At 39.2% G+C, this 12,237-nt stretch overlaps 1 protein-coding gene across 1 annotated transcript; it reads left to right on the top strand.

The window, feature by feature from the left end:
• Window positions 1-1,468: 1,468 nt before the first annotated feature.
• Window positions 1,469-8,874, top strand: LOC112083495. The gene is made up of 3 exons (XM_024151526.1): window positions 1,469-1,750; window positions 1,883-2,131; window positions 8,806-8,874. Exons 1-3 carry the CDS (start codon window positions 1,469-1,471, stop codon window positions 8,872-8,874), a joined length of 600 nt encoding a protein of 199 aa, XP_024007294.1.
• The last annotated feature ends 3,363 nt before the right edge of the window (window positions 8,875-12,237 follow it).

Below are 12,237 nucleotides of genomic sequence, written 5' to 3'. Positions count from 1 at the left end.
TGAAAAAGAAAGAACAAGGGTTCAAGAGAATAAATCTCTCTCCCTCTAAAAGCTAAAGGAAAACAAGTATTCTAAAACAACAAGAAAGATAGATTAATTATCGATTAGGGTTCCTAAGACATGTATTTATAGTGCTCAAGACCTCTCTGGACGTCACTTAGGGTTTCTCCAAATGAGGGAATCATTGTGGGCTTCAGAAATGGGCTTTTGGGCTCGGAGTTGGCTGGCCGCAGTCGGAACAAGTGTGACCGCGGGGGATGAGTGGTTTGCCGCGGTCGGGATGCTCCTGACCGCGGAAAATTGCTTGTTGGCCGTGGGTGGAAGTGCTTGCCGGCTGGTTTACGGGACATCTTGCTCTTCGCGTATCTTTTGATTGAACCGTTGGATTGCCAAGCTGTAAAGTGCACTGGAAAGCTGATACTTCCATCTTTAAGGTCTCCAAATTTGAGCTGGATCAGACGGTGAGAAGGCCTTCAATCAGGGGTGAAATTCTGACGGTTTGACTCTGAGCTGAAATCTGGTTTTCTATCCATTTTGTTAATCTTTTCCCTAAGTTACCTGAAAAGAGTTTTGGAACTACAAATATTAGAAAAACGTGATAAAAGTACTTAAAAGCATTTCAAAACATAGAAAAAGTATTTCAAAACGATCCATAAAAGTGGTCAAAATACGGTGTTATCAAGAGTAAACCCCTTTCTGTTAAATCTTTGTTCTAGGCTAGTTATTCATTAGATCAATATGGTTATAGATCTAGAGGAATTCCGGAGTTAGGAGCAAGAAGGGTTAAGATCGGTGCTGTTAAGAACAAAAATAGGGAATGCACAAATTTCATAGACATGAACTCTAAAACTAGGACAAAAGATAGTGCATCAATCCACAACTTAGTCTAGAAAATTCTCACCAATGCACAAGAGATACTAGTCCACTTTTTCCGTCATGCAAAACTTAAACAATTTAAATCTTGATTTCAGTCAACTAGCTCTCTACATTCATTAAGTTCAATAGTGAGTTCTCATTAAAGACATCATCCAGGGTAGACGGCGTTTGGCATTAAAGGGCTATTTAAGTGGTGGAGTTGAAGTGTTTCGGGTTACCTGAAGATCTGGAGGATGCAAGATAATATGCAAAACCGCAAGAGAGATAAGGACCTGTTGATGACCACAGTTTTCAGTCACTTCTTCTTGCCAAATGTTGTTGCATAATCCTTCCTCCTTTGTTGTGAACAGCTGTTCCCCCAGACATAGATTCTTTCCGGGAATCAGAAAACAATCTCCAAAACTCCTTAAAATCAAACTTCAGTTGCCTTGGGACTTAAAACTCGACCTCTCTAGACTCTCTAAGGCTTTTATTTCCTTTCTTTTCTTATTTTCGGATTTTTTTTTTTTTTTTTTGGAAAGGAAATGCCTTTTAAAGAGAGAAAGACTAGAGGGACAACAGAACGTTCCAGAAAGATCCCTACGCACCTCAAATGACCAACCCTGAACAACCTGCTCGTCGTCTGCCTCACAAGAATGAAAACGTCCAACCCATTCACCGATTGGAACTACTAGAATTGGCGGTCTTGCACTTACTCGATGTTCAAGCAAGATCCACAATCGACGAGAAAATTGACGACTTGTCAATACGCTTTAACAGAAAGCTTGAAGATCTTTCAGCTCAAGTCAAGACCATCGAAAGCCAGCTAAACGAAGGTGCTGAAACCGTCCAGGAGAGGATGAAAGCAATCGAAGAACGAGTTGGAGCACACGAAGTTCGCATTCGCAAAGCCGATTGGAGCATCCGCATCTTAGAGATCAAACTTGGTGAAGCACAAGAGACTATTAACTACCATAACAACCAAACCTATTCCTATGTGGAAGAGATTTGGGTTGGAGTACACAAGGTTCAAGAGGAAGCGGAGGCAATAGACTCAACCGTGGACAAAGTAGTTTATACCCTCGATGAAACCGAAAAGAAGGTCGAAAAGCTTATGCAAGGACGTGAAACGAATGGTTCGACGCTTCTCATCGAAGATCTTATCCTAAAAGAGGAGGAGACAGAGTTAAAAGGTGCAGAAATCAGTTCAGATGGCAAAGGAGCAGACGAAACGGAGGAAACAACTCGGAGCCTCATTCCCGCGGTCGGCACGCTCGTGACCGCGGCCAACAAGCTTCCAGCCGCGGTCGTGAGCATCATGACCGCGGCAAAGCCCTCTTCACCCGCGGTCGTGAAGCTTCTACCCGCGGCCAGCACTCCTTCAGATGCCTTTCAGCCCTTTTCCACTCCTAAAGGTCAATGCTCATTTGATACATCTGCTGGGATGGTCAAAACCCCTCTTCAGGAACAAACGGTGTATGCTATCAGCTCCAAAATATCTCAAGAAGAAAATGAGGTACTCCCTTGCAACATAGTTTTAGCATATGAGGATGAATATGAAGGGCACTACATCGAGGACGAAGACTATCGTCTGTTAATAGAAGGAGGAAATCCAGACAAAATGGTGGAATTAGGAGCACCAATCTCCAGAGAAAGGCTCGTTGAATTTAACAAGTTTGTGAAATCGATCTCTCTTTACACAGGTTTCGCTGATATATGGCATCTTGGTTGTTTGCAAGTTTTCTTTAGGTACAGCAAGGAGACAAAGGAGGATATCAGAACCTATTTTGGGAGGGCCAGACGTCTGACTTTTCCCAGGACATCACCTGATGCTGCTGTTTATTCAATCCACCTCCAAAGACCGGAAGAGTGCAGCCACTACACCAACAAAATCAGCAAAGAGAAGCTCGACGAATTCAATGATGTGGTTCGAAATTTGCCTGAAGGAATCACGTTTGCCAGAGCTTGCAAGGACTTTATGATAGGCCACTACTTCTGTGAGAGCAAAGAATCAATCCCTGAGATAGAAGACTTGTTCAATCATGCAAGAAAAGGTAAACCTGTTCGAACACTTCACAAAATCGATGGTGTAGGTCAGTTTCTTATCTCTTGTTCTATTAGAGGATAAATGTTTAAAAACGTGCTATGTGATTCTGGAGCTTGTTTTAACATGATGTCCAAGGCAATTGCTTTGAGACTTGGTATTAAACACATGCGCAGGACTAGAGCAAAAATTAGTCTAGCTGATGATTCCAATGCAACACCTCAAGGAATAGCTCATGAAATTCCTTTGAGAATAGGAGATTGCATAGTACCTGTCGATTTCTACATTGTCGAAACGAGAGATGCAACATATCCAGTAATTCTGGGATGGTCTTTTCTAGCAACTTCCGGAGCTATAATGGACTGGCCAAACCGGAGGATTTCATTTGCTAATATCGACAAAGATGTCTTCACAGAAGCTGTTCCATACAACAGCAAAGCAGGAAAACGTTCTGCAACAGAAGAGTTTGAAGAAGAACTTTGGAGTGACGAAGAACCTGCTAGGCAAAGCAAGGAGATGTCGAAAAAGACTTGTCTCAGGACAAAGTCTTCTTCATTGGAATAAGTCACGTCCAACACCAAAAGTCGAGCTAAACGACTTAAAACAAAAGCGCTTAATGGGAGGCAACCCATTTAGGTATTGTTTTCTTTAGAATTTTTCTTTCTTTTTCTTTTGATCTTTTTCTTTTTCTTAATTTCAGGTGTTTCTTATAAAACAAAAAAGCCAAAAAAATCAAAAAACCAGAAAAAACCAAAAAGAAGGATGGTACCTGACTGCTCGGCCCAGCAGGAACCAAGGAGAAGCAGGAAGAGGCCGCGATATAAGCCCCCGCGGTCGCAGGTGTTCGGACCGCAGGAAACACATGTTCGACCGCGGTCGCGTGATCCTGACTGCGGCCAAGCAATGGTTCACCGCGGTCGTATGGCCCCTGACCGCGACACTTGGTCGTTGAGATCCAAACCCGACCCAAACCACCCCTTTCACCCCATTTCACCTTCCACCTCATTCATCACCTTCCACCACCTTCATCACCACCTAATCACCTTCCCAAACCCCTTCGAATGAATCCGGTTCATCTCCACCAGCATCCCGGATCCAGGTAAGTTCTCTTTGTTCTTACCAATTCGATTATCTATGCATTTTTCTCATCCAATCTCGACTTGTTTCACACTGAGGACAGTGTGATTTAAGTCTGGGGGAGGATTTCATCCTTTTCTAACCACTTTTCTTTCATGAGTCTTGCATTATCTACACTTTTTGCATTTTCCTTAAAGTTTTTCAAAATCGGTTTTCAAAACAAAATACGTTTTAAAAAGGAATGGTGAACATGAATCAATGATAGTTGACTGTGTGCTTTAGACTGTTCCTAGTGACATGCTCATTCATGATTTAGGACTAGACTAGGCGGTAGCTAAGCACATTTGAAACGAAGTACCCCAGAGAAATTTGAATAATTTCGATTTAGATGAAGGGATACACTAGCTCTGTTTTATTTGGACTTAATTTGGACTTAATTTTCTCATTGAAGCATTAGACCAGGGAAACGAATCATATATTCAGGACTCCTTTATCCTTTTACCACTCTCTGTTGATCCTGAATGGCTAGTTCATCTTTAGCTAGTTCCCCACCTTAACCAATCCTCTTTCAAACCACATGCACTCTTGTTTTCTATTGTCTTATATGCAGATAAGTGCAAAAACGTTGGAGAGAAAGAGGAACGACCTAGTTTTCAGTCACCAAGGACAGAGACCTGCGATTTGCCGGAAGAGTTCCCGGAAGGATTCAACACAAGAGGAAGCTCAGTTTGCCTTAGAAAAATCTCAAATTTCGGGTAGATGCTTCTCTCTGCGTCTGGTGGCTTGAGGAGTGTTATAGAAACCTTCCTCATTTTTTTTATTTCGATTTATAGGATCCATATCTTCTGAAATGGAAACAAAATAACCGAAAAATGGAAAATTGCAGAAAAGGGGGTTCTAGAGTCGATTTACTAACCTTTCTCGGGGTTTTGCAGAAAAGAAAACGCGTGCCTTCCCCGGCAACGGCGCCAAAAACTTGATGTTGTGTCGGTGTTGAGGGTGTCAAGTTTTACCCTAAATGAAATCAATAGCCGCAAGTGCACAGCTGATCGATTGTAGTACTTAGGGATCGAATCCACAGGGAAGGAGGATCTTTTCCTGCAAAAAGCGTTTGAAATAAGTATAAAGTAAGGAAGTCTAGAACCAAAACGGTTTTGTGGGAGTTTGGTAGTGTGTTTAAAATGTAAAAACGAAATATTAAAAGAGAATACGGGAATTAAATGACGTAATAACTAAACTTAATGAAAATGACTAAAAATGTAAAAAACGGATATCTAATTGCTTAAATGAAAATGAACTAAAAAGGAAAGACAATATTGAACTAAAGATTGAAATAAAAACGGTGTAAATCAATGAGAAAGAAGGCGTTGGGGTTCAGGGAAGTTTTCTCAGGGGTACGAACGATTCAAAACATTGCTAAAGAGTAAAATTGATAAGATCTTAGCTTAAACTTTTCGAACTGGAGTCACGGACGTATGAATACGCCACTGTCGTGATCATAGACAATTATCTCTCTCAACCCTGACCAGTAGGTTTCCACTCTGGCCCTGGAAGAGAAGAGATGCATTATGTTTAAGACTCGTCCTAATTCACAAATCGCCCATAGGTAGGTTTCCACTCCTATGTTTGTTTTGCTCTCCCAAACTAGATTTGATATCTGATGAACATTTTCGTGTCACCAAGCATCTGGATCAGATTGTAGTTCATGACGCTACTCTCATGCAGTAAAAACGAATTCAGAAGAAAAAGTTCTAAGATTCGGCTCAAAAGCTCATGGAATCCTCATCGAACATATAAATCCCCATCGAAAATCCCTTAATCCCAACAATAAAACTACTCAGACATAATGAACGAAATCAAAAGCATAGTATTAAGAAGTAGAATAGAAACCGAAATTGAAAAAGAAAGAACAAGAGTTCAAGAGAACAAATCTCTCTCTCCCTAAAAGCTAAAGCAAAACAAGTATTCTAAAACAATAAGAAAGATAGATTGATTATCGATTAGGGTTCCTAAGACATGTATTTATAGTGCTCAAGACCTCTCTGGACGTCACTTAGGGTTTCTCCAAATAAGGGAATCATTGTGGGCTTCAGAAATGGGATTTTGGGCTCTAAGTTGGCTGGCCGCGGTCGGGACAAGTGTGACCGCGGGGGACGAGTGGTTTGCCGCGGTCGGGATGCTCCTGACCGCGGGAAATTGCTTGTGCTCCTAACATTGTTGCTATATTTATGTTTGTTTAATCACCCAATTATATTTTGTGTTAAATCTTCTGACATTATTTTTTTAGCAAATTTAAAACCACATCAACTATTCTATCTTGGGGTCTTGGGATATTGGATCGGTACTCTCTTTGCCTTTGGTGTGGTTTTTTTAGTTTGATTAGTTACACGTTTGCTTATTTTCACGTTCGATAGTATTATGTAAATTACTCACAGTATTAGCTTTTTCGTCTGTTTAAGTTAAACAGCTAAATACGATCTCTTTATACATCAATATTAACTGTTCAAATTTATAAAAAATTAGAGTGTGTGATCATCACTTTCGGAACAAGTAAAAGACTCATTTTTAACACATTTCCACCTGCACATGGTGCGGGCTACCACCTAGTTACAGAATATTTATACAGAAATGAACATTTACTTATAAGACATAAATATAGTTTACAGTTATAGAAAGCCAATTAAATAACATTCTACAAGGTATATTTAAATTTAAGAAAACCTCTTATTTGGAAAGTTGTGATATTTCGGGAAGTTGTGATATGAAAACATCTTATTTGGGAAGTTGTGATATTTCGGTCAAATGTTATTTAATATTTTTTTATTGCAGAATACATTTGGATAATATGAAACACACAGAAAAACATGAGTGTTCACTCTCTATTTACTATATAAATAAACAGCACAGTAGAAGTTTCATCATATTACCGATAATACAACTGATATTCTGATATGAATTCTCACAGATGTACAAAAAATATTTTTGTTAGCCAAAGAAAAAAATATAATTTTAATTTTTAACCATTTTTTGTGCATCTGTGAAGAATCAGTTTATTATACGTAGTTTTTCTCATTGTTATTTGTCATCCATCACTTTCCACACTAAGTACATAGTGTGACGATAGAATTGACATGCCTATAACCAAAAAAAATAATTAATTATTCATTATAATTTTTGTTAACATTGGTGTATCTAAGGTTTGAAAACCAAAATGAATAACAAATATAAACCTATTAAGTGGAAGTCGAACTGTTTATCTATATCGTTTTCCCTAATTTAGCGGTAAGTTATATTTATTATTTTTATATGCATTTATATGTGACAATTTTATATAGTATGAAAAATTTAAAGTTATGCAATAATATAAAGTTATGCAAAAAGGTATTAACTGTTCAAAGAAGAGGAAAATATAAAGTTATGCAAAAATTTATAAAGCTTCCAAATTTTAACGAACTATATGGTAGGTTGTTAGATTTTGTTAATATATTTAAATTATTTATACAGTAAAATTATCCCTATTAAGTAGTTTGATGGTTCATCATATTTCCAACCAGTATTGTTTCCAAATACCAAAGCATATTTTCTTATATTTATGTTCGATCTTTTTTTCCACTTTTCAATACAAAAAAATATACTGATATCTACTACTTAAGTAAAACAATTTACTTATATATTTGGTAACTGTTTATATTTTCTATTTTATATTGAATCAACTATTCTGTTAAATGAATAATATTAATTAGTTTTGGCTCATCATATTTATAACTACAGAAGTTTATGGTGTCATATATTTTTTTTCAACTTTTCCTTCTTATTTTTATAGTTGACTTATTAGGAGATATTCATATTAAGTAAACATATATTTTTTAACAGGTTTGGTTTGGTAGTTTAAAAACCCTAGCTAATACTAACTATATATAGTTATCCGACTGTGGACAAATGTATAGCATAGTACTTCTTAATAGAGTCCATTTAGCTCCATCGTTGGTTTAGAAAACTAACATGCCAGGTTTTCAGTTTTTCTCGATATATTTATTGCTATTAATTAAGTTTTACACTTACATATGTTTTGTTCTTTTTATCAGAAATGATGAGTTACCACCTTCCTTTATTTCTTGGCGAAACAGACCTCAGACGCGGTAAAGTCATTACGAAAAGCTAATTTATGGCTTGGATGAAATGTAACCTGAAGTCCGAATATGGTCGAGACCTTCTATTCACTTGTTTGATTAATTGTATCACGTGTTAAACTTGATAATTATATGATAAAAGTGATAAATATCCCTAAGATTTGAGTAATCTACCAGATCGATTTGATATATTCAGAATGGACCAATTCTAAATAATATTTAGTAACGATTTCTTATTATGATAAGAAGAAAAAGATGCTGGATTCTTTATATAAATAGAGGAAAAAATCCTAAAGAAGGGAGCGATCGAGATTTCTGTCTTTACCGAATCTGTCCGATAAAAGCTAAGGTGAGTGCGTGACTGTGGCCTAGTTTGGTCGTATTCTTGCTTAGATTCTAGTTGGTTGCGTGTATATTCTGTGCTTGTCATGACATTTCTGCTGGCTATGCCGTGATGATCGATCCACCTTATCGGCGATCTAGATCAGGCAAGGCGCTCGCGGCTGTGATGCTCGCCGAGGCTTGTCTGGTTTCTGAATGATCGGCCGGGTAAGCGTGTATGGTCATGCGCGGGTAGTTTTCTGTTCTGATGAGCATTGGGCTCGATTTTTGCTTAGCGATTATACTTTGGCTCGGTGAGACGGGATGACCGCTCTCACTAAGCAGTTCTGTTTGCTTATGCCTCCTTTGTGGATGCAGGTAAAGATGTCTGATCAGCGCGCGCAGATTAAGGCTGGAAAAGAATGGATGGTAGGATCGGGTAGTTAAAGTCTTACTCGATGTAATAGCTTATATGCGAACAATCATTGTATTGAGAACCTCGATTTAATTCAAGTATTCTGTCTTTAATCTACTTATGCACGGCTAAAACTGTCTAAACAAACCAAATATGAAAAATACTACGTAAAAATCCGGATCAAATTTGTCTAAGTATAAGTTAAAAAGTAAAATCCGGGTTAGGGTGCTACACAAAGCCTACTATAGAATAAAAGTGGTGATTGTAGCTAAAAGGATGCCAAACATTTATTATAAGAAATACATTCCTGGTTGACTACGGTCACCGCAAAAAGAAACCTGAAGCAAATCTTCTAGAAAAATAAAAGTGAAGATCTGAAGCAAAGCTTCTTGAAAAATACAAGAAACCTTAAGCAAAGCTTATTGTTGATAGTCATTGCTAAAAAAAAAATCGGAGGCAATGCTTACCAACCACTAGTAGCGACCATGGTGGCTTCAATACAGAGAATACAAAGTCTCTGTAATAAGAGTAAAAACCAATCCCGATTGCTCACAAAGAAGTGGCTACAACCACTATGAAAGAAAGTTTTATCGCTGTAAGAGGAAGCCATCAGAATCGCCAAAATATCAATGACTATTGTAGTTTACTCAAAAATATCTAGAAGACAAGAAAAGGACGATTTGGCTAAAAAAAGTATTTTAGAGACTACTAGTAACAATAGCTACTGAAAAATAATAAAGTAGGGGGCAATGATCTCCCGAGAATGATTGATGGCTACGTGATGATGATCACTTAAATGGAAAATAGAGGCAAAGCCTCCTAGGAAACAAGAGCATTGAATGCTCATTAATTAGAAAGAGAAGTGATGATGATCACTTAAATGTAATGAGTCATTACAAAACTTCAGAGGCATGACCTCCAAACAAATGAAAACTAGAGACTACGGCCACTTTATCAAAAAGTTGTAACTGTCTCAAAAAGATACTGACAACAGTCACTACAAACAAATCAAAGAAAAGGCACATGGAACAACCATGGTCAATGCCAGTAAAATAAGAGGTAACACCTTCTAAAAGCATGACAAGCAGCGACCACGGCTGATGCCGTCGGTACAGATGACTGCTATGACTGTCATTGCCAAGCTTAAGGCACGGCCTCAATGGAAACTAAAGTGATTACGGTTGCTAAGAACGAACCCTAAAGTGATGTTCAGAAAGAAACGCTAAATAAAGGGTAATATCATTAGAAAAATTCTACTAGAATAAAATGTCGGACTTCGGACATTTGCATTAGGTTTGGTCACACACCACCTAAGAAATAAGGATTACAAATGGTCATGTAGTAAAAATCAGAGACACCTCCTGAAAAGAGAGCACTGACTATACTAGCTACAAAATTAAGGAGAATAAAATCCCTAAAGCTAAAGTGGTGACTATGATCACTAGCCAAAAGTAAATGAATGAGTATGGTCGCTCAATAAGAATAAATAGTGAATTTGTAACACCCCGGTTCTGGGTTCCAAAGGAAACCAGACTAAACCGGCAATATTATCTAACCTAACCAGTAATTCTTGAATAATCCTTAATTCTTATTCCAAATCAAACCAATTTCAGTCTTACAATAAAAATAAATAACTTGAATAAATCCGAAAATAAGCAGAAAACAATGTCTTGAAAGGAAATACGAAAAATAGTTCTTAAAGCGATAAAAATCTTCCTCCATCTCTGAAGGCACACCACACTAGAGCTACTCGTCTAGTTCCTCCCAGACATCGACACACTCACATTCATCACACTCACCTGCAATATAGATTTAAAAGAGAGGAGTGAGTAATTTGGAGAAATTACCCAGTGAGAACCAAACGAGGCTCCCTTCCCACTCATTCATTTTCCACCAACATGTAATAAATCCAACAAGCAACACACAAGCATCCTAGCGATGCACAAACAACTAGCAAGCAATGGTGTCTCCAACCCGCCTATCACACAAGGCCACACCTTCTAGTCACACAGACTAGAACATCATCTCCCATGTCACACAGACATAATACCAGGCAGTCACACAGACACACCTCCAGCCATACAGGCTCCGGAAGGATCGGCGTACCTTCCGCTCACCGTTGAACTACTGCTATAGTCACACAGACAGCAATAGCCCAGCAAACAAGTCCATACCTCGGCACACCATCACCGAAATGAACACCTGATCTAGCTACACTACCAATCACTAACCACACATCAGGGTGAACAATCAAACATGCTGGTTCTTCCTCTAATGAGATCCTAGATCTTTTCATTAGACTCACACATGGATCTAGCTAGATGCACAAGGAAACATCCTAGCTCATCAGATCTAGACTCCACACACCAGAAGAAGACAAAATAATAAAAAGAAAACCTAGATCTAATCCTCACCTTGGCCTAAAAGCAGATCTGACTTAAGGAGAACTGGTAGCAAAGGAATCAAGGAGTTTCTGCGAAGGAGGAGGCTGACGACCACTCGTTCTCCTCTCAGACGGCGGCGGCGGCGAGCTCAGGCGGCGGCGGTGGCTTCCTTTCTCTCCCTCGGCGGCGGCGAGCTTCTCCTTCTCTCTCTCTTGCTGTTTGCTTTGGTGGCTAGGGTTAAAAGAATGAGAATGAGGCTCCTTCTCATTTAATTCTCCACTTAAATATGGGGGCAAATTAGGGTTTCTGGAGCGGGCCTGGTCTTGTTGGGCTTTTCCCAATTGGGCCTGAATTGGGATGTTCCAACTCTCCCCAACTTCCATGGAATTCGTCCCCGAATTCTCTCCAACACCTCTGGTTTGGCCCTTGTCCTGAAAGAGCTCTGGGTAACCCTTCCGCATTTCCTGTTCCAACTCCCAGGTTTCCTCGCGGATGCCATCCCTCTCCCAACAAACTTTAACCGACGGCTTCCTCTTACCATTGACCTCCATTTCCCGAAATTCCAACACTGCCACCGGCTGATATACTGCTGAGAAATTCTTCCTCACATCTAATGGCGGCTGAGGAAAAATGAGCTCTGGCTCTCTCACAACTTTCCTCAAAAGCGAAATATGAAACACATCATGGAATTCAGCTAACTCCTTGGGCAACTCTAAGCGGTAAGCCACTTCTCCAACTCTTTCGATAATAGGGTACGGTCCCATGTACCTTGGCTTAAGCTTCTTCAATTTCCTATGCTCATCATTCCCTCTAAAGGTTCTCAACTTCAAGTAGACCATATCACCAACCTCAAAAGATAATTCCTGCCCTCGCTGATCAGCATAACTTTTCTGTCGATCATGGGCTTCTTTCAGCCTGATCTTAAGCATTTCCACTTGCTCAGATGCTTCCCTCAGCAATTCTGGTTCTAACTCTCTCATCTCTTCTACTTCCGTCCAACAGAGAGGTGTA

The sequence above is a fragment of the Eutrema salsugineum genome, unplaced genomic scaffold, assembly GCF_000478725.1.
Source record: "Eutrema salsugineum unplaced genomic scaffold, Eutsalg1_0 scaffold_6, whole genome shotgun sequence".
Classification (NCBI taxonomy): Eukaryota; Viridiplantae; Streptophyta; class Magnoliopsida; order Brassicales; family Brassicaceae; genus Eutrema; species Eutrema salsugineum.
The sequence above is the reverse complement of the archived record's forward strand: the minus strand, read 5'-3'. Positions and strand labels throughout refer to the sequence as shown.